Raw genomic sequence first — 22,978 nt, 5'->3', positions numbered from 1 at the left:
TATTTTTGGCTTAAATATTCCTCAAAATTACTCCAATTCAAGCAAAATCCATTTGAAGTTGTGCTCTTGTGCTGGTCCCCCACGGTGATGTGTGCTATCCAAGAATCCTTGTTATTGCTGTGGTGAAAAACATGCTAGAAGCTTTGGCTTAGAATGAAGCACTTTAGTTGAACAGCAGCCGACTAAATGTATCCCAGACAATGCAGTTCCTGATTTAATTAAACTGTTTGGTAACTCAGCAGAAATTCCACCAGCTACAGATGACTTTCTGGCTGCAGAACTGATGTCAAACGGTTGCGCCTGCTTTTGAACAATAGCCATGGCAGACAGAACAATTACACATCTCTGTGTGCGAGAGCTGAACGCGATGCATTGCACTGTGCTGCCCGTCTTCCAGCTTGATGATAGTAACAGTTCTCCAGTGTTAATTAGTTGTTTGTTATGCTTTCTACTGCAATTATGTTCCTTTGCTTGCTATAGCAGTATGCACTAGCTGAGGTTCTGCCTCCTGGCTTTAGTTTCCCCGATTATTTCTGGTAACAAATGCTCCTCTCCCTGGAAATGGGTATGGAGCCAAGGGTCTGATCCTGCTCCAATGAAATCGGTCAACATGATTAGCAGAAATGCTGAGCACCCTCTACTCTGAGGGCACTCAACATGTTGGAGCAATATTAAATCCCAATGCTCTTCATTGCAGAGATATGTTTGACATGTGACCAGATGATTATAGTTATGCTTGGACTTTCCTTTGTTCAGGCAGTTAGTAGGTATGAGGAATGCTGTGAAGCTCAGCAGCACTGGAAGCAATTCCATCACATGTGTTACTGGGAACTAATGTGGTGCTTCACTTATAAACGCCAGTGGAAGATGGCATACTTCTATGCTGATCTGCTCAGCAAAGAGAATACTTGGTCAAAGGTAAGTTAAAGTGGAACAAACCAAACAGTTAACTATGGGGAAGCCTGCAGTTATGTGCTAACTTACAGTCAGGTTGCACCATCCCTTGAACTGGGCAGTAACACAAAATCTGATTTGCTGAGGCCTTGGCAGACAACATGCAAGGGGGAGACCAGTGCAGATGGGCATATAGCTCAGTGTCAAAGCTGATTTTTGACTAAGGGACAGCTTTCCAAAGGGGACCCATTGCCAGGTGGGAAGCAGATCACCTTTCTTTTATTGCAGCTACAATATGAACCTGAGCTGCTTTGTGGATGGTGGGCAAACTACTTCATCTGCACATTTAGTTTAGTACTTGCTTAATGAAGTACTAACTAAATGTGCAGTAACTAGTTACTGCACAGTAGCGCTGGCAGTTTTTTTTTGTGATGCTTACTGCGCAGTAGCCTAATAACACTGCACAGTAGTGTATTAGCACAGTTTTTGACCACATGCTACTGTGCAGTGTTATTAGGCTACTGCGCAGTAAGTGTCTTGTGTAGATGCATTCACTAAGGATAAACTCAGTAGTGCCACAAGATGATGCTCACAACCACAGTAAAGTCCTGACCTTGCACATCTGGAAAGGAGGGGAGTGACACACAGGCTCTGAGGACTTCCTCCCTCTTTGGGTCCTTGAGCTTTTGGGAAGCCATTCAGAGGGGTTTTTTGGTGAAGAGGAGATGGTCAGCAACCAGCTGCTCTCTGTAGCACTGGTCCCTGTCACTGCTCCTGCTGAAGTTGGTACAATTCTTGAGGAACTGCTGTTTATTTGGAAACCCCATTCCCACCAGAGTCCCCCACGGAAGGCAGTAACGAAACACTGAAAGGTAAATGTGGCCAGACTGTCTGTCACATTAGTGCTTTCCTAGGGGGTCACTCAAGAAGAGGTTTAATGCTCTCTGCTAATGAAAGCTGAGGTGCTTATTGTAGATTATTGGGTTCAGAGGAAACACCTTTGCATTGTCATAATTATGCTGCAAGGTTATTTGAACACACATGAATTAAATCATAATAGGATGAAGTGCGAAAGTGAACAGGTTGTGTGTGTTAGGAGCACAGGGACCTGGGCATTCTGAGGGCGGTAGCCAATCACAGTACACGGATTTGCATAAAGTATGCCTTTCCGTTACAAATGCCATCTAAAATTATAATTATCACTGTTACTTCTGCTGTATTGCCACTGGAGCAGTGACATTTCATTTTGACATGTTCAACTGAAATGAAGAACTTCACTGATCTTGAACCAAATTTTTCTTTTTACTTTCTTAAACTCACCTATCTAGTTCTGTAGTCAGTTAAAAAACCATAGGATTTCTTTTTGGGTCACATTGACTTGAAATGACATATATGACACTGGTTTTTCCTTTGCTTGCTATGGCAATTGCGTTTTGATTTTCTGAATTGTATTTTGTGTTAAAAATGACTCCAAGGGAAAATTCCTGAATAGGTCTACCTATAAGGAATAACTTATTAGACAGTGTTTTTCTTTTTTTTTCCTGTTAACAGAACTGTCTTCAAACACTGATCTTATTAAATATATTTGTTGTTTGATATTATTCAGCACAGTTTTAGTAAATTCCTTGTATTTTAGGACTTCCTATTTGAGTTGTGCTTAGTTGTGATTGATTATATCCCCTACCTGCGCAATATTTTTAATTGTCTAAAATGAAAGTTTTATGCCCGTCCTAATTAGTTGTTCAGTGGGAATTTTTGAAAAAAACGAATTAAAAATTCACATTCCACAAGTATACAACTGAATTGAACACACGTTTCTGGAACGTAAGTAAAAACCAATATAAACATGGCTAAACCAATCACAGTAAGTGACATTGCAAAATTTGCTCTTCCCCACTCCCTTTTAAAAATGCATTTACAAGCAAAAGTAATACAGGCTGTCCTCCTTAAGTGTCACTTGTATTAATTTCTAAGCCAATGAATACATTTGACTGCACAAATGATGTTGATTGTATTTGCAGGCTACATATGTTTACATGAAAGCTGCCTATCTCAGCATGTTTGGACCAGATGACTGCAAACCTTTTGGGGAGGATGAAGTTCAACTGTTTAGGTAAAGTTGAGAAGGTCCCAACTGGGACAATGTTCCATTCCTTATCTTTTCAAGTCATGTTTAGCTGATGGTGTTGGGGAAGGAGAGGAAAAGTTATTTACTTTGCAGTTAATAAGATATAGATGTGTGAAAATGTGATCAGAATTTGCTAGAAAGGTCAGCTTTCTCCAGTGGCAGGCCCCCCACAAAATGTGTCTGTGAAAGAAAATGCAGTGCTGTTGGACATGCTTGCAGTAATTCCAACTGACCATACTTTGGACAGTTGTCTATGGTCTCTACTGTGTTTCAGCTTCCCATAGGCTTTGAAATACTTTGCGTTAAGATAATTTTCTGGTCTCTGTCACGGTGGCGGCTGCTATTACACACAACACTTCATATGCTTTTTTTCAGTTGTTCTCTGTAGTCCACCTTGGCCTGGAAAAAAAATTGAAAGCCGTGACTAGTTTATACTACAAGAAGTGTGCCTCCTATTAAAGGTTCTTACAGACAGCTTCAGTAGAATTTGATTGTGGGGCTTTGAATTTAGCACAAGTATGAAGGGCTTACGAAGACAGGAACTAGTGTGAATAAACGTGTTTCTGGAACTGTAATTTGATTCCGGTCACAAAATGCCTAACTGCTGCTATTTCAAAGTACCCAGCCAGTGTCAGTGAAATTCTCCCATAATGCAGTCACATTTTAAGTTACTTCATTCTGGAGAAGATTATATTTATCACTTACTGTATTAAAAGCCTGTATTGTGGTATGAACAAACATGAATGAATCCCCGCAGATTTCCTGTTGCTCACACTGATTTATACACTGAAATGCCCTGAAACTGTTGACAGCATCTGTATTCTGTGAGAAGTCACTGCAAGCAGGTTCCACTGGGTTTGGCAAAGGCGATTTTTTTTCTTTCGGCATGTCTTTTTCAGCGCATTTGTCTTTGAAGTTTCTTTCCTGCTGAGCATTGTTTCCTCATTGGTTTGAGTGGTTTTTTCCTGATATCCAGAAGTAAAAAATGTGGCAGGGGCCCAAACGATTGTTAATACTGTTCTTAATTTTTCAGGAGTGTGCCTGGTTTGAAACTGAAAATCGCAGGGAAGTCGCTGCCTACAGAGAAGTTTGCCATTCGGAAATCTCGACGCTACCTTCCCTCAAACCTCGTCCCTTTGCCTGTGCCACCTCTGGTAGGCAGGATACATTTTTTTTCGACCTTCCTATATTTGCCTGTAGCTCAAAATATATGAACACATATGAGATATTTAGAATGTCAGCCTCTTAGGTTACCAACTTGAAACCACTGCAGGAGACTGGTCTGCTCCCTGAACACAGGCTGATTAATGCAAAGAACATGGCACTGGCCATAAGGAGTTAAGCTTGTCGTGTACAAATGTATTGCATGTGCAACTCGCTATTTCAGGTTTCAGACTGAAATACCCTCCAGAGCTTTGCCTCCATTGTGTCTTAGTGTATTTGCTTTGGGGTCCGTGTAGTAGATGTGTTCCATGTGCGAAAGCAGTCCAGGCACAGCTAGAGAGAACGAGCATCGAAGCATGCCTGAACTGGTAGAACTTGTCATTCCGAGTCTTATCAACCTGGCTCTGACTGTTGCAGGCTGAGTTTGTAAGATAAGCATGTATCTGTGGCTGGCAAGACAAAACCAGTCCAGCTCTTTGCAAGCCAGCCCAGATAAGGGCTGTGTAGAGTGGATATATGTCCTGAGAGTACTGGCTGATTTTCAGTAAGGTCAGTTGAAAATGTCTGTTCTGGGGACTCATTCATGGGGAGCACAGCTTCCATGAGATTTAATTCTTGGAGAACAAGTGAGAACTGACTTTTCTGAGTTTGCTAAGTGCTACTTTTAACATCAGCGTTCTTGACTAAGAGAGCTGTACCTGTGGACAGACATAGCAGTTGAAACATGCAGCCCCTTTCTCAACCCCAGCTGGGATGATTCAAAATTGCTGTGGCAGATGCTTGTTCTTCAGCTTAGAGGCACTAGAGGAGGCTGCAGGGACAAGGAGGGAGCAGAATTGGGGGATGGAAAGCCAGAATCCTGCTTCTATTGGCAGGAGTGGTGGGTGCACAGAAGTTGAGGGGCCCGGGGGAGGAGATTCTGGATCTAGCAGGAGTCTGGGAGATGAGGGCAGCCAGAGGCATGCAGGTATGTGGCAGAGATGGGGAGTGCCCTACTGCTGGGAAAACCAGTGGAGAGGTAGAGGGGGCTGGGGCTGGAGCACCTGGCACTGGAAAACAGGAAGAGAGCAGAGCACTGTGGGATGCTGGAGGACCTATGGGTCCCCTGTGCCTGCCCAGAAGTAACGAAAAGTGAAGCTCTCCAGAAGATATTGCCTTTAGCCCAAGAGTTTTATTTGTCTCTGTTTCTTAGACCAACGCGACTACAACCTATATCTGCGCTCCAACATAATACTTCATATAAAAAGATCCTCCTCTGGAGCCCTTTAGCCATTCTGAGGATGTTTCACACATGTACAGAGGGCCCTTTGAAATGTTTGAATTGTTACGTCTGTCCGTGCCCCCTGACAGTAGCTGAGTGCGGATTGGAACAGTCTATCTTCGGCTTCCTTCTTCTGCAGTTCCTCTCTCAAGGCAGCAGGTGGCACTCCCTAACAGTTAAACACCAGGGGATTTGTGGGACAGATTTTAACCAAGCTGCTGTCAATTCTAGGACTTAATTGCATGTGAAGGAATTAGCTGGTGAGAAGTAGGTTGTTAACTTAGATTTAGCCTAAAATATTTTGATTTAATGTATAGAATGCAGTCTGAGAACGTGTTTTTTACCCATCTTAGTAACTGAATCTTCACTAGGGACAAGTATAAGTACAGCATAGCCTCCAGTATCATTGCAGAATAGCTCAGCTAAAACAGGAGTGCTCTTGCATTAAGCAGTGCGTAATTCACCTAAATTAATGTTTTCCTATACAGACAGCTCTTGAATGAAACTACTGTTATACAGACGCTGAGGAATGAGAGCCATTTACATTATGACACTCAAATTAAGAAAAGCTTTTGGAAAATGTGGAATGGGAAGTTGTAGTAAGTCTGCATGATGGACTTTGCTTCTAGTGCTAGTTGTAATGGTTGTTGCGATGGGCACATCTTATATGAGAAGTTGGAAGGGAACAGTAGAACCCAGTGAACCACACCCATGGAAAAGCCATGTAGAATCAGATAGAAGTTAAACCAGTTGGGTTCAGTAGAATGCATCTCCCAAATTTACACAATTTGATAAGAAAGAGATGCTTTCCATAATTTTTTTTAAACAAACCCCAGAGATTTAATAAAGAAATATATCCATGTTCTAGAATTCTATAGGTTAGTGTAAAGACTGGTGGATTTGAGGAACTAATAAGGCATAACTATTAGTTATTAATAACCTGGTCTTCATTAGAACCGCAGACCAAGAAGGGAAATTAATCAAGGGATGCAGTCTTTGAGTTATCTATTCCTTCAGTCTCTCAACTTGGTAGCTGTCCTTATCAACTACAGAGATGGGGTTGATGTTTTACTCAGTGATCTGCACTGGCATAGAGTTGGATTACATGAGGCTTCGTAAATCTCTTCCAACAAAAATGCTCACAATGATCAATCACATTGAGAACATATTATCAGTAATATCTGCTTCTAGTAAAAGAATCATGATATTTTCTGCACTTTGTTGAGAAAATCTAAATTTGCTAACTCCATCTCTTTACTGCCAGATTGATGAGGTTCATGTTCTATGGTTTCTTTTAGGAAATGATGTATATCTGGAATGGTTATGCTGTCATTGGAAAATGTCCTGACCTAACAGAAGGCATGTTGGAGACTTTAACCAAGGCAGAAGCATCATTAGCAAGCCACCCAGGTAACTACCGATCTAACTTAAGCAGATACTTACAATGGAATAGCTAAAGAGGAATTTGATCCAGTCAAACATACTAATCCAATGACAAGAGCGAGCTTGCTCATATAATCTGGAGCACACCATTAATGCAGTTCTAGATTATCTAGAAGGTATCCTTTGGTTATCTAGCAAACCTGTAGTCCACTTGACCGTAGGCCCTAAAAACTGAGAACACAATCTCTGCTGTCTTTGGGCCCTTTCAGTCAGGGTAAGGATTATTGGCATCTCTCCAGCTGGAGCTTTCTTTCCCTCCAAGAGTACCTAGTTATACTAATAATTCAGTCTGGAAAATGAGCTTTTAAAACAGTCTCCAACTTAGAGACATTGTTTGAAGTTTGCCGCCTTGTTGCTGTGTGGGGAAAACCAATATAGTCCAGTAGGGCACCCGTGGCTGACTGCAAAGAAAGTCCTGTCTCATGCACAAAGGAGAGACTAGAAATAGATTGTTTTTCATTTAATTTCTTTCAGTTTAACCTTGATTTTTTTGTTGTTGACAATACGTATTTAAATAGCAGCATACTATTGTATTGCTAACATAGGTGGTAGGGATCACTAAAATGATATTTATTTATTGATCTGAGTGCACAGAAATGGGATGGCAGTGAGAGGAGATTAAAAGACCATGGGGAATTCAGTTGCTCTCTAATAAATACACTGGGGAGGAGAAATAATGTTGGTGGGAATGAGAAGAACCATTAAAATTAAAGGACAGTGTTGTCACAGAACAAATAGATGTAAACTGACCATGAATAAATCAGAAGATGGTTTCTAACCACCAGAGCTGTGAAGATCTGGAACATCTCATCATCAGACCCTTGATGTGAGGATGACAGTCTTCCAGTAAATAGGGAAGTCATCAGTGAGTCCATAGATGACTGAGGAACTCAATCTGAGATCCACAAGCTCAACTGCAGGTCTGACAAATAGTTCCCGGAATAAGGAGTAGATCCTGGTGATGTCAGGTCACAGCTCTTTCCGTTGTTTCATCTGTCCACCTCCCTAGCGAGGTGAGTTTGCTTAAAACGACTGAGACTTTGTCATACATCTTAGCACCACAGGGGACAATTCACTACTTTAGTCTCCCAGGTATTGATGTTAATATTACACTTTTTCAGATTGGCTTTCAAGGTGTTCTTAACTTTCTTCTTTTGCCCACCTCTGAAGCAGTGATCATTGGTGAGTTGGGATTTTAGGACCTGTTTTGGGAGCTGGTTGTCAGGTATCATTATGACATGATGAACTGGTGCTGTATCAACACAGTGCTAACACTAGAGGTGTTTTCTTGAACCAGAATATTGGCATTTGTTCTTCTCTCCTTCCAATTAATATGGAGGATTTTCCAAACACCACTGATGGTAACATTTGAAAGCTTTCAGGCGTTTCCTATGTCATCCAAGTTTCACACCCATACAGCAGGGTAGGAATCACAACCGCCTGGTAGACAAGTTGAGTTTAGGCCCTGTGTCATGATAATCAAAGGCATGATTTCAGAAACGTCTGGGGAATGAGATGTGGAATAGTTGTGATAGAGATGGAGAAGAGTATTGGTGCACTCCTTGGTGTACACAGCATTTCTTGATTCCAGTTTTAATAAGGAAGGGATGTAGGTTGTAGCCGTGTTGGTCTAAGGACATAGGCAGACAAGGTTCCTTGGGTGAATTTGATATCTGCATTTCTGACACATTGCTTAGGATAATTCCTGTCCTGTTGTTGTGAAGAGGTCTGATAATGGTAACAAATTTTGGCGGGCATTCAGATCTCATCAGGATCTTCCAAAGGGCCTTTCTACTGATTTGAATCAAAGGTCTTAGGTCAAGGAAGGCCATAGGCTGTGAACAACACCAAAATCTTTACTTCTTCTACAGCTGTATAGCAACAAAGATCACATTAGTTGTACCTGTGAGTGGTCTGAAACCACATTGGGATTTGGATAGAATCTCCTTGGCAAGGAAAGTGAGTCTCTTGAGGAGAATACAGGTACAGATCTTGATCTCCAGCTGTGTAGAGGAAGGAATACCATGATCATTTCTGCAATCTGATCTATCTCCTTTCTTGAATATGGTAACAATTCTGGCATCACTCAAGTCACTGGGAATTTATTTTTCAGATTTTGATAATAACAATGTGTAGTTGATGAAAGAGTTCATAGATTTCATAGACATTTGGGCTGGAAGGGACCCTGGGGGATCATCGAGTCCAGCCCCCTGCCTCATGGGCAGGAAGTCAGCAGGGATCATAGGATTCCCAGCAAGATAAGCATCCAAATGTGTCTTGAAGGCATTCAGAGTGGGTGCTTGAGCCGCCTCCGGTGGCAATCTATTCCAAACCTTGGGGGCTCGGACAGTAAAGAAGTTCTTCCTTATGTCCAGCTTGAATCGGTTGCGGCGGAGCTTGTGACCATTCGATCTTGTCATCCCTTGGGGCGCTCTGCTGAACATATGTTCCCCCAGATCCTGATGAACACCCCTGATAAACTTATAGGTGGCCACCAGATCACCCGTGAGCCTGCGCTTTTCCAGGCTAAAGAGCCCCATGGCTCTCAGCCTGTCATCATAAGGTCTGTTTTCTTGACCTCTGACCATGCACATGGTTCTTTTCTGGACTCTCTCAAGCTTCTCCACATCCTTTTTGAATTGTGCAGCCCAAAACTGGATGCAGTACTCCAGCTGCGGCCTCCCAAGTACAAGGAGAGAATGACGTCCCGGGATTTGCTTGAGAAGCATCTATGGATGCAAGCCAGCGTTTTGCTTGCTTTACTAGCTGCAGCATCGCATTGCAGGCTCATGTTCATCTTGTGGTCAACCATGACCCCCAAGTCCCTTTCATCTGTAGTGCTAACTAGCATACCACTGCTGAGCCTATAACCATGCTGCAGGTTTTTCCTCCCAAGGTGGAGAACCTTGCATTTTCAGTGTTGAACACTGTCAGGTTCTCGTCCGCCCATTTCATGAGCCTGTCAAGATCTGCTTGGATCACCCTCCTATCCTCAGGTGGACACAGCGTGATATGTGTGGACACTTTACCCCAGAGTTTGGTGTTGTTGGCAAACTTGGCCAGTCCGCTTCTGACACCAATGTCCACATCATTGAAGAAGATGTTAAACAGTATAGGCCCAAGGACAGAGCCTTGAAGGACCCCACTGGTGACTGCGCACTGTGATGATTGGCTCCCGTTGACCACCACCCTCTGGGTCCTACCGTGGAGCCAGTTCCCCAGCCAGCGGATCGTGGTGAGGTCGAGGCCACAGTTAGCCAGTTTTGCCAAGAGGTGATCATGGGATACCAGATCAAAAGCTTTTTGAAAGTCAAGATATACAACATCAATCTCTTCCCTCTTTTCCAGGTGATAGGTCACCTGGCCATAAAAGGAAATGAGGTTGGTCAAACAAGGCCTAACCACAACAAACCCATACTGGCTATCCCTCAGGGTGTTGTCGTCAGCTAGTCTGTTAAGGATGACCCTTTGATAATCTTTTCCAACACCTTCCCCAGGATAGAGGTCAGGCTGATGGGCCTGTAGTTTGCCAGATCCACTTTCCTCCATTTCTTGAAGATTGGCACCACATTGGCCTTCTTCCAGTCTTCGGGCACTACACCAGAGCACCAGGAATTCTCAAAGATCCGCGCTAGAGGCTGGGCTATGATGCTCGCCAGCTCCTTGAGTACCCTTGGGTGTAACCCATCAGGGCCAGTGGACTTGAAGGTATCCAGCCTGTCAAGGTGTTCCTTCACGAGGTCAGCTTCGATGGATGGAAAGGAATCTCCCTCACCTGGGCCTCCCTGACCCACAGTGGGCAGGGGTGTCCCGTGGGACTGATGAAAAACAACCACAGGACTGAAGTTTTTTCCCCATCTTGCTGTTAAATTTCAGCTGATATTCCATCACACCACATGCTTTGTTGTTCATCTGCTTAGTGGCTTTCAAGATGTCTTGATAAGTTGGTGTACCTGCAAGGTAGTTCTTAATGGGATGTTGTGACATGGCTTCAGTGGTATTGTCTTTGAAATTAGAAACTCATTTCAGGATATCTTAAAAGTCCTTTTTCTGCCATACCTTGATGGCAGACCTGTCCTTAAAGAGTGTTGTTCCTTGGACCTCTGAGGAACAGGTCCTTGTATGTTTGGCCCATAGATAGTTTTGTTTGTGCTAAAAAAAACTGTGTGCGTCTTGGTTGTCAAGAAGCTGTTGAATCTCTTTTGCTTTGTCCTCCTACTACTTCAGGGGTGAGCAAAATGCAGACCATATCCAGCCCGCCAGTTGATCCTATTAGTCCTGCTGGCTGATGCTGGGAGTCTGAAGAGGGAGGGTTGAGCTGCTCCGTTCTGCTGCAGCCAAGGCTGGGTTGGGCTGCACAACGTGCAGACGCCTCTGCCCCCACCCAGGCTGGCTTCCTGCTGGCACTGTGGTTGTGCAGTCTTGGCACTGCAGCTGCTCGCAGCTGGGCTTGCGCAGGACAGGGCACGATGCAGTGCACCAAGTAGCCTTCCCACCCGCTGCAAGGAGCTGCTGCTGTTACGGCATCGCTAGGAGGCGAGTCTGTGTTGGCTTCAGGTGGGACTTGGCCTGGGGCAGCCACCCCCGACTTTCTTAGTGTGGCATGGTGGTGTGTGGTGGGAGGGGCGAGCAGGACGCCTGTTTGGCACACTGCATCACATCCCATCATGTGCAGGCCTGGCTGCCAGTGCCATGATGCCAGAACTGTGCAGCACCAACAGGAAGTTGGGCTGGGGTAGGGGGGATGGATATGGGGGGTGGAGGAGTCTGCGTGCTGTGTGGCCTGGCCCTGGCTGTGGCAGAGAAGAGCGGCGCAAGGTGCAGCCCTCCCTCCTCAGGCTCCTGGTGGTGGGCAGTGGGCTGGACAGCTCAGTTGGCATCTCCCACTGCCCTCCTTCCCTTTCTCAGCCCTCGACAGCTCACCAAAACTCATTAAGTGGCCCTCCAGCCCAAATAATTGCCCACCTCTGCACCACTTGATCTTCTGCCCTTAACTTTTCTTCTGGGTCTTGGCTTTAATGTGGCAATAAGCATCTTGCTTCTGTTTGGAGTTGATGCCATTCTGCCAGGCTTTGAAGGCCTGCCTTTTTCTGTCAGCGAAAGCTTGCATTTCCCTGTCATTCTCATCAAACCGTTCCTGATGTTTCTGCATTCTCAGCGAACCATTCCTGATGTGGAGAAACCTAGAGATTCTTTGCCCACCTCACAGGTACCTTTCTTGAGACTCTCCCAATGATTGATATACCAAGAGTATCAGGGAATGTTTCACTGCTGAAGATGTTTCCTTTTGGCAGGGTCTTTCACACACTCAATATTGAACCACTTTCTTGGTGTGCTTCTTTTATTTTCATTGTCTTGGGGGCGATACAAATGAACATGATGGGAAGTATCAGATGATGATCTGTCCAGCAGTCATCTGCGCCAGTCACAGCTCTGGTGATTCGGATGTCACGATGGTCCCAGGCATGCACTATGACATGGTCAGTCAGGTGCCAGTGCTTTGAGCAGGAGTGCAACCATGGTGTCTTTCATGTGTTGCTTTGGCAGAATAAAGAGTTCTTGATGATGAGATCATGTTTCCAACACTTGTTTCGGTGAAGAATTCCATTTGAATTGAATTTACCCACCCCTTCCTTTCCAAGTGTTGTGATTGTCTGCTATAACAGGAGACTGGATTTGATGACCTAATCCAAAAGGTCCTGTCCTGAACAGGCCGGATGGACACTGTTTTGATACAGATAGGTAAGTATTACTGCTCTGAAGATCTCCAGCTGTTTGAAAAAAGATTTTGAGATATGCCTTCTAACTTCCAAGTATGTCTTTTATCTTGTAGCTACAGAATTACTACCAGATGACCAGTGTTTAATAAAGCTGTTGAAGGGTTTATGTCTCAAGCACTTGGGCAAGATTTCAGAGGCTGAAGATCATTTTACCTACATCCATATGAAGTAAGTTTTGTAGACAGGAGAATCCTAAGAAGTCCTGCATGATTTGTAGCCTCTGGGAACGGACAGACAAACATGTACCCTGTGATAATTTACATCATTTTTGTATACCAATGTAACTTATGCAGGAGACCCTCGCCATTCGCGGGGGAGACGTTCTCATATCCCCTGCGAATGGCAAAATCTGTGAATAAGGCACTGTGTTCGTGAATGCAGTACCCCCGGCGGCTGTGGGGGCACGGCTGTGCTGGCGACGGCAGCGGTGGGAGCCCAGCGGTGGCAAGCGCAGAGCTCCTGAGGAGCTCCTTTAAGTGTATTTAAGATACAGGTTCAGCATTCATGAATATTTGAAACCACAAATGCCAAACCCACAAATAGCGAGGGTTTCCTGTACCAGGATTAGGAATAGACATACATGCAGCTCTTGAAGGGTATCTCGCGTAGTAGGTAGCTGTTGTTGTTCCTTGCTTCTGGGCAGCAGTAATAACCTGTTTGCCTTTAGCAAATGGCTTCCCAAGGTTGGGCACAAAAAGATGATGCCTAAACCAATGATTATACCAATACGTTTTTATCCTGATTATTTCAGGGTTAAATTTTCCACTGGACTGAGTGATGTAAACCCTTAAACTGGGGTAACTTCATCTGTCTGCTACTTTTTTACAGTGGCAGAATGCTGATTACACAAACATAATGTAAAACTGATTACACGGGCACAAACGCATCATTTGTCCATGTCCTCAAGCTGTCAAGTCCTGAGAGTGGAGTTCTATTCTGTAACTCATGTGAAAACGCCACTATTTTACTCAGCAGATCTGCAGTCTGTGTATTGAGAGGTCCATCTGCTGACTTCAGTGACAAAAGTGCTTTTATGCCATTTTCTCTTCTGTTAGCCTTGCAGAGTCAACACAACTGAGTGTGAAAGAGTGGGATTCCATTATTTCTTGTGCTTTTTCAACAGAATTGTTTGTAGCAGTACAAACCCACTGAAAACGAGGGTGCCACTCGGGCCATAATTGTTCTGCGGAGCCTGTGTGGGATTCTGTGTGAAAAGGGAAGAACCCAGCTTGACTGAATTTGCAAGGCAGGCAGATAGGAAAAACATTGTGCGTGAGCACATTAGACAGAGAATCCTTGAGCCATAGTAAACCTGTAATCCCTTAGTCCCATTTTAATTTTGTTGTCTGGAGGAGAATCTCATTTTAATGCAGCCGACCGAGACTGTTGAGATACGGATGCTTGCAGAGCTTTTCCACTGGAAGAATTTTGAAATGGCAGATGGGGAGAACGTACCTCGACTGTGACGTTCCAGACTGCTCGCAAGTGAACACACTCTTCGCTTTTCTCTTACCAAATTTTATTTTCTGGAGTTTTGTGAAAGAAACTGATTTTCTAGGCTCTTTTCAGGCTGCTGACCCGGAGCCTGCAGCTTGTTCAGTGTGGGGCAGTCCCCACGCCTCCAGGCAGTGCTTCCTAAATGGTGAGGGCTGCCTGCCTAAGCAGCAGAACTGGGGCTTTAATCTCACCATGCTTCTGTCAAGCATTTTAAGAACAGATTGTGCAGCTGTTTATCCAGAAAAGTTCAGACCGGAGTGATCATGCCTATAGATTGGGCTGGACTAGCTGGTCTCTTGAGGTCTGTATAACAACCGGTGGCCACAACAATAAACATTGGTGCTGGGGTTTTTTTGCAGCAGATATGTTTGTTTTATGGAGGGAGATCCCGAGCAGCCCAGAGCTGCTTGTGCTCTCCAGCCACCCCAGGCTGGGAATTCTCCTGCAGGACCAGGCCCCTGAAGCCCTGAGAGCACCTGCCTGGGTTTCCCTGCTTGCAGAGGCGCGCCCAGGGAGTCTCCCAGCAGGGGACCCTCTGGGCGTGCATGTCGTGCTGCAGTGTCCCAGTTCGGAATATCGGGCAATGTCTGTCACCCAGTGAAGTGGAAAAGCTCTGCTGGGACACATCCTGGCACAGCCGATCCTGCTCCAAGGATGACATGTTTATAGTGTAAACAAGCATGGGTGTAAACAGCTCAGTAGAACCTGATACTGCCTTAAAGGCAAGCTTTAATGAGAAACCCAACTTTAAAGCAGCAAAGACTTTGCCTTCAGCAACAAAGGGAAAAAAAGATGTTTTTTACTGTGTCTGCTACTACATGATAAAATCCCAGCAAAGACGAAGGAATTGGTTGTTTTTACAAACTGCCCTAATGGGATTCTCACAGCTGTAAAAGAAAAGGCCCCCACATAAATTTTAACTCAACCTATTCACTTGTGTGAAAACTGCAGTGCTTTGTCTTCACTGAGATTTTACCCCCAGTTAGCTAACTTGAGTTAAGAAAAAAACCCTTTTTATCATGATGAAGACTAGACCAAAGGGAGATTGCAGAGTGCCTGAAATAATAGTGTCTCACTAGCTCACAATTCCAGACGTGAAGATGTAAATGCCAGTATTGTTACCCATCTTTCTCCGTATAAGAAACATCTGAGACCTTCAAGTGGGTGATTTTTAAAGGATAGCACCACTTTTATTTTTTTCTCACCTAGTCATGAGGAAGATGAGGACTTATTTTTTTCCCACTCAGTCATGGGTATACTGAAGTCTATCTAGGTGAGAGCCAGACTCAAAGAACCAAATAGTTGCACAATCCTCAGCGAACAGCATCTCATCCTGGCAGCACATGTGGGCAAAACTTATTCTGTGGATGAGCAGGTCTTTGCTGTGAAAGAGGCAGTGGGGTGCCAGTGAAACCGGGCACACCTTGGGGCTGACATCTGCCTTAGTGTACACCTGGACAATGGCAGTAAGACATCTACATTACCTTTATTTGGGGTATAGCATGTACTGACCAGGCCTGGCATGCCATACTGCAGTACTCCCCAGTCTGGTCCTTTGACACTGTAGACTTGCCCTTAGAGAGCCACCACCTTTTTTACTCTCCTGCTAAGAAGAGTTACATGTGTAAAGTTGGTCCAGAACAGAGCACTCATTGAATAACCTAGGACTTGTCTTAAGATAGGGAGGGTGATGACCATTATAGTGACATGGATTATTTCTCTGAAACTCAGTTGTTCTGGTGATTTGTAGTTGGAACTATTAATGAGAGAAAACTTCAGCATGAACTGCTCGTTAATAATGCTTCTCTTCCTCTTCCAGTGAAAAGAAGATAAAGTACGACCACTATCTAATTCCAAACGCCCTGCTTGAGCTTGCTGTGCTGTACCTAGACAATGGCAGGAAAGAAGAAGGAGTAAAGTTACTGGAAAAAGCCAAGTAAGATTACTAAGCACATGTTCAGATAGCTGACTTGTCAGGTTGATTTAAGGAATCAGTACAAGTCAGGAAGCAGAAATTGTTTGATAAACAAAGGGGTTATGATATGATAGCAATGCCTCAGGATCTCACCAAAATGAGACAGGCATTGCCCAAATACTTAAGAATATAGGTCTGGAAGGGGCCGTCTGCGCCACCTGGGGAAAAGGAGCCCTAAGGAGCTTCCAGTCTAACCAAGGGCCGGGAGTGGAAAACAGAGGCACCAAGTAGTGGAAGAGCTGGGGACAGCACTCACCCCCAGAGTCTGTCTGTAGCCTTCTTTGCCACATGACACTGCCATATAACACATCCAGAGAGACTGTACTGCTTGGAAAGCTGCTTTAGGTGCTGAGAAGTCAGCTTTATATTTCCTAGCCTGGCTATCAGGGTTTCCCATCAGAAATCACTCCTGAACAACATGAAGTAACTGCCTCTCCAGGTAACTTTATTTTTCAAAAGAGGTGCATTGAATGAATTCAAGAACATGTAGCAGAAAAATACCAACTCAGTTTGCTGGCCAGCAGTGCTCTTTTCTTCCACCACATTCTTAAACACGTGTAGTAAAAGTAACTTTCAGGCAACGTCTTTGCCTCTGCTGTTTTAGGTGCCTGTGAAAAGCAGCAGAAGCATTTAGCTTCTCCATAAAAAAAAAAAAAAAAAAAATCCAAACAAAGCAGTACAGTAGGGACAACATTATCAATTAATCAGGAATGTCTGGGCTTGATCATGTACTTACCTCAGCAGAGTCAACAAACTGTATCCTGCCCCTGCACAGTTCTCAGCTCTCTTGCTGAGCCAAAATTTCTTCCTGAGAGAACTGCTTGGCATTGTGTTGTCCAGACACCTCGTGTAAACATGTCTTAATATACCCGTTCAACGCCCTTGTGAGCTGAGTAGGCAGTCCTCCAGTTTACACAAAAGGAAGGGTGGTGATGTAGCCTGTTCGAAGTGGAGCCAGGACTAAAACGCAGGGTTCCTAACTCCCACCCCAGCGATTAGGACCCCGGACTGGGCAGCCTCTCGGAGAGAATGTTTTTAATAACAAAATCCTCATTAGAAAGCTTAGTTGAAAGTGTTTTGATGCTTTCACTTCATGCACCCAAAATGGCCCCTTTTTTTCTTTTCCAAGTCTATATTTGAAGGAGAACAAAATAGCAAACAAGGTCTGGATATGAAAAGTCCAGGACAACTCATTCTGCCCTATCTTTCATCCCTTGCTGCTCAAGGACTGTCCCCAGCATGTGCCTTGAGTCAGCAGCTCCAAAAGCCCAGCCTGGACATGGCAGCAGTGTAGTTAAAACATGTCATAAATGCTTAGAAAATATTTAAAGCTTATTTGTTTGAACATGTGGCTCCACAAGCATTGGAGTGGGGGAAATGAGCTGAGAGGCATGGCATCCTGTCACCATTTGAAGCCAGCAGGGCTGTTTTTGTCTCTGGGCTGGTGTAGCAGGACAAGTTAACACTGGGGCTGCCTTCAGCCTGCTTTAAAAGAGCTGGACAGCAAGCAAAGGTCGCCGTCTTCACCTTGGAAGGAAAAACCGCCTGTAACCGAGTGTCTGTGACTTCCAGCCTGAGCAGTGTGTTCCTGCCAGGGGCTGTTTCTGTGCTGCGTGGACGTGTCCTTGACTTCCCATGGGAAGCTCTTTCAGCCTTCCCTTTGGAACAGGTACTGCGGTTTCCTAAGAGTGGGGTAAACCCTGCTGATGCTGATCCACGTCCTGTCGAGTACAACATTCATTCTAGACGCCTCCAAAACAAAACTGCCTGTCTTGCTACATCTGGTGCTCCTAGGGGTTAGCAAAGCACTTGCTTTTTGTTTCACTGTGCTGTTGCTTTCAAGGGACGAGAATACTTCACAGCAGAGTCAGAATCGTGGTAGGTAGATTCATTCTCAACATTTAACCCTGCAGATGCAAAGGCTTTCAATATTCCCAGCTTGGAACTGGAAGTTTCCCTTTAGCCACCAGAGGGAGAACTGGCCGTGTCAGGTGGTTTCCAGCCCAGCAGCTTCATGTTTGCAACTCTCAAGTGGAGATGAGTGCACTGCTTGCCAAATGACGCCAGCTTTGACTTAAATCTGTATGCACAACAGACTTGAGTGGTGCAGCTGTGGAGAGTGTGGTAAATGAGAAACATTTCAGGCGGCTTGACAGTACCTAGAAACACTTCCGTTGATATTGCCATCTGCTGCAAGCAGCATTCTTAGCGAGGAGAGGGTGCAAGTCGGTGTGGTTGGCACAATCAGGGTAATGCAAATACACCGGAGTTTGAGATCAGCACGGCAGCCTTCCGGCAGCCTTGTGGATGGCACAAGCAGCACCTAGCTTATTGGTTAGGTTTCAGTTTGCCACAGTGGGGAGAAGTGGGGTGATCAGGCTGTCATTCCTCCTTTCATGTCGGCCCCATGCTCCCAGGCTGGCTGTCAATTATTCAAGCAGCATTTGAATGCTTTTGAAAAATACAGAAACTGCTTAGGACTTCATCCGTAACCCCCAAATGTCAAGTAGCTTTTGAAAGGTAAATGGCCATGCTCTTGACCTGCCAGGACCCACGTTCTGTATTTGTCCTGCAGAGTAGAGGCGGTGACACCTAGAACAGAGCTGTACGTGGATGGCCTCCCTGGACTTTACCTCTCAGGAGAAATAAATGCACTCAGCTCACTGTGAGTTGCTGCAACTGGCTGGAGCCTTGCACATGTGCTGCTGGGAGCAAAATCCACAGGCCAGTCCGTGGCACTGAGTCAGGCTCTGGGCATGCAGAGGGGAAAGGAATCTGCCTTTCCCTTCTAGGCTGATGGGCTGCTCCCTGCTGGCTGTTTTACCTCAGTAGCCGGAGCAGCCTGTGCACCTTCCTGCAGGCCCCTGCCCTGACCCCTTTATAACGCTCTTCCCATAGCAGCAGACCAGGCAGCCTCGTTCATCCCCCTGCACACCATGCACTCAGGACTTCTTGAACAGAGCAGCGGATTTGCCCCCATTGGTTTGGAGATCGCAAATAGCTTTTTGTATTTCTGCTTAAAATATTTCTGTCCTACTTGGGTCTCCTCTTGGTTCATTTTTTCTCTGCCACACTGCAGATGGGTAAAATCCAGGCATGAAGTGGTGAAGTAAACATGCAGTATGTCAGGTTCCTTCTGCACTTTGGCCACGTTCCTTCCTTACCCGTGGCTGTCCTTCATTACTGTAGCGCCTTGATTCACTCTTGCAGTTCAGTTAGAGCATGACAGTCTATGCTCCAAGTAGCTTGCATGTTGCGGGAGCTCTGGTCTCGGTGACAGCGCATTTCAGCTCTTCTTACTTGAGCTCTCACCTCTTGTAGTCTGCTGAAGAAACTGAAGCAACCTGAAGAAAGTAGCATTGGGAACACGTCTTTTCACATCCTCACACACAATGTCAAAATTTAGGCTAAGACCTTAAAAACAATCCTCACCCATGTTACACTACATATGAAAATCTAACTGGATTCTTCAGTTAAGTTTGATTCTCTCGCTAGGGTTCCTACCTGTAACAATGTGCTTGACTTCTACGTGTCCTGAGTAACGGCACTGAAATTCTTGGCTTACATCTGTGCAGCAAAATGGTTGTGTTCCTGTCCTCACCTTATTAAAATTTTAAGATTACAGATGCTTGGCTTCATAGTAATGTTGAGTAAAATCTGGAAAATAAAATAAATCTGATTTCTAGGCATAAATTGACACTATGGATATTTAATGTACACTTAAAATTTTGACTGAGTGGAACAGATTCGATTTCTTATCAAACTATATTTTCCCTGGTAATTGCCAGACACTAGAACTACAAATAAAAGCACAAACAGCTGCATTGTTCTGCTAAGCACACACGCCTTGTATTTTAGAGTAGGCAACAAAGGAGATGGTGAGAACAGGCTTTTCTTGCTGTCTGCAGTTGTGTTGTTTAGTACAATTAATATAAAGATAAGCAGAAAATGTTTAGAGCTGGTATGTTTATCAGAATGGATCTGCTTTTGTTGTAGACAAAATTACAAGAATTATTCCATGGAAACGAGGACACATTTCAGAATTCAAGCTGCCTTGCACCAAGCCAGATCAGCCCCAGAAAATGGAGTGCATTCCGGAGCCTCGGCGGTGTTGTAACGTTTCCTTCTTCGATGGAGTTTGTCTACAGACTTTGAAACACAAAATTACCGAGATGTCAGGGTGAATTTTTTTTTCCCTGCTTCAAACTCAAGCCTGTGTTGAGAGACCAGGACATTTGAAACTTTAAATTGAATCTGGTACTGTACATCACAGCGGGGGAAAAAATTCAAATTGAATCCTAACTTCTAGCAAAGATGTCTTTTCCCTGCGTGGCTTTTAGCATCCATGTCTGTGTAATTCATCATTCATATGTGTATTTGATTTTTAACCGTTTACAGATTTGCTTAGTATGCTGGAATATAAAACGGGACAGTGAAACAAGCCTTTTTAGGTTCGTTGGCTTTTGATCTTTTATTAATGTCCGTTTGAATTCACACTGCTACTGCTATAAGAAAGGAAATGCCAGTCTCTCAGCTGGTTAGTTGGAGAAGTGTGAGGAAATCCAAGGCCAGTTTTTTCAGATTAGTTTAAGGTGCACAACAGTGAGGTGGCTTTCAATTTCGGGCACGTCCAGTTCTTTGTGCAAAGCCCTTTACCAGCTTTTCTCTGCAATAATTTTCTAGCTGCCAAAACAAACTTGCTAGTAAAACCCATTAAGAAACTTCTCTCTTAAGCAAGTCATTTTTTTAAATCTCAGTCTGTCTGCTACCCTTTTTGGAGGCTGGATAATTTACGGAATATCAAGAGTTTTAGGGAAAAGCAAATGAAGATGACAGTGGAAAAGAAGATTGTTTCTCCTCCTTCAGCGACATTTAAAATGACAAGAGGGCTTTAAGAAACAAACCTGTATCCTTTACAGATGGAACATGACTGGAAGTTTTATCATTAAATCTGAGTCCTTGAAGGTCACTTAAACTCAGTGTTTGTTCTACTATTTGTTCAGCAGCACACAATGCATTTGCTGATAAACTCGTTCCCAGAACCCTGGTTCTTGGGCTCCCAGAACTGACGTTTCCAAAGCTAAAGGGATTACACAGTAGTTTTTCTGGTCTAGGAAGCTTGGGCTGGAGCAAAACTTCTCTGTAATTTTTCCTCGGTTACAAAAGGGAGCAGTAGTGCTTCAGTCTTAACGCCCCCCTTCCCATCCCCTCATCACGACCCCCCCCATGTTTGCATCTCCATAGATGACTTGGCTGCGACTCTTGAAGGCAGGGCAAGGGACTAGCCCCTCAGCCAGGCCTTGTCTGCTGTAGAGTTGTTGGTTTTCTGCACAAAAGGCAAGGTTAGAGTTAACCTGGTTTGAGGTGAATCCTGCCCTCTCCCAGGGGTTTTGTGTTGGGAGGGAAAGACATGTTTTTGCAGGCGAGCTCCTGCCTACCACCAGGATTACCAGGGATGAGGAGGGCCTCTAAGCTCCACAGCCCCTCTCTCTGAAGGTAGGGTCTTCAGGAAGGCTCACGTCCCCAAACATCACCAAGGGGAATATTCCCTCCTCTTCGGTCCAGGGATGGGGGGAGGTTCCCCGTAACAGAAAGGGAGTCTTGACAGATTCTCTTCCTCTTCCAGAGAAGTGAAATAGTTTCCTAAAGCAAATATTGTAGGGGGCAGACCCACCTTTTTCCCCAACCCTGATTGCTTGACAGCTTTCAGCTTGGGCGCCTACAGCAAACGTAGAGCCTTTGTAAAAATCTCCCCCATTTAGAAGCACAGGTGCAGAATGCACTTCCTCCAAAAGCAGCCTTACCAGCTCTACGTGATCCCAACAGTCCACTCGGGGCAGTCAGTTACTGTTTACATATTATGCATCAAAAGTGAAATGGAAAAAGCAGAGACTTTGCTGTTCCTTATATTTGTATACAATAAACAGAGTTTTGTTCGACTTCATACATGTCACCTCTGCTTGCCATTGCGCCCTCTTCTGTGAGTAGCTTAGCAACATAGGCATATTTTGATGAGAAATGCCATGAAAATTATGATTGCTGGTGCTTTTCAGAAAGCCCTCTGGACTCCAGTTCCACCTCCCAAGGGGGGGGCTGTAACGGTATTTTTAATATTTTGCCACCTCTCAGCATGCTTGGAGTTGCCTACCAAGGGAGGTCAGTGTTTGGATCACCTAGCAAAAGCATTGGGGGAAAAAAATGGAGTGTCCTTCACATTCTCTCGCACATACTATTCAAGAGGAGGGAAGTCCTGCAGCCCAGACTCTGCTTTCCTAGTGCTCTGGGGAGATGATAATCACCTCACTTGACTCCTCAGGACTTTTCACAGGTCATTTCTGATTCAGTCTTTGCAGTCAAGGATACTTTATACTTGATCTTTGGCCAAGACATTGAGATTTGAAGCTGTGCTAGTCTGCTGCTGTTGTGGATTGCCCATCATCTGAAGGCAGTTTTCTTCCAGGGAACAAGAAAGGTCCATGAGCTGGTGATCTGATCCACAACTGGAATGCACAATCAGCTGATAGATGAGATGGACTCCCTTGCAAGATGGACTTCATGCTGGTGGGCAGAGAAGAATTTTGAAGAGTTTTGAGTCCTGATGCAGGCTCCTGGGGTGTTGGTTGTTTGGTTCAGCCTGTAGAAATACTGTTGGAGTCTCCACTAATGTTAAGATCGTATACCAGCACACAGGTGTTAATCTGCATTAGTCTGACATCAGGCAGGAGACAGGGTGAGGTGACACTTTAGAAACTAGCTGCTTCAGAGAAGCAGGAGCTTCTGTAGGCACCAACCTATTTTGTCAGCTGCTATGAATAGACTGGGTGGGACTAGAAGGA

At 44.6% G+C, this 22,978-nt stretch overlaps 1 protein-coding gene and 1 long non-coding RNA gene across 4 annotated transcripts in view; one reads left to right on the top strand and one right to left on the bottom strand.

Moving 5' to 3' along the window:
* The window catches only part of TTC39A (tetratricopeptide repeat domain 39A), a 91,085-nt gene extending 68,999 nt beyond the window's left edge, over positions 1-22,086 (top strand). For both annotated transcript variants that reach the window (XM_014598670.3, XM_014598671.3), the window contains exons 12-18: positions 757-918; positions 2,916-3,007; positions 4,056-4,176; positions 6,746-6,857; positions 12,724-12,838; positions 15,987-16,103; positions 20,139-22,086. In XM_014598670.3, the coding sequence (XP_014454156.1) occupies positions 757-918; positions 2,916-3,007; positions 4,056-4,176; positions 6,746-6,857; positions 12,724-12,838; positions 15,987-16,103; positions 20,139-20,259 (840 nt within the window). In that variant the 3' untranslated portion in view covers positions 20,260-22,086. The remainder of the gene's footprint in view (positions 1-756; positions 919-2,915; positions 3,008-4,055; positions 4,177-6,745; positions 6,858-12,723; positions 12,839-15,986; positions 16,104-20,138) is intronic.
* On the bottom strand, positions 16,567-20,145 carry LOC109281083 (uncharacterized). 2 transcript variants are annotated; one of them, XR_002087610.2, is made up of 3 exons: positions 19,647-20,145; positions 16,879-19,486; positions 16,567-16,750 (listed from the first exon to the last, which is right to left on the bottom strand). It is a non-coding gene; the product is annotated as an uncharacterized LOC109281083 (long non-coding RNA). The 2 variants fall into 2 exon arrangements; XR_009462309.1 differs by having other exon boundaries at positions 16,567-19,486.
* Positions 22,087-22,978: the final 892 nt, after the last annotated feature.

This window comes from Alligator mississippiensis, chromosome 5, assembly GCF_030867095.1.
Source record: "Alligator mississippiensis isolate rAllMis1 chromosome 5, rAllMis1, whole genome shotgun sequence".
Taxonomy (NCBI): domain Eukaryota; kingdom Metazoa; phylum Chordata; order Crocodylia; family Alligatoridae; genus Alligator; species Alligator mississippiensis.
This window is presented reverse-complemented; position numbering and strand designations above follow the sequence as displayed.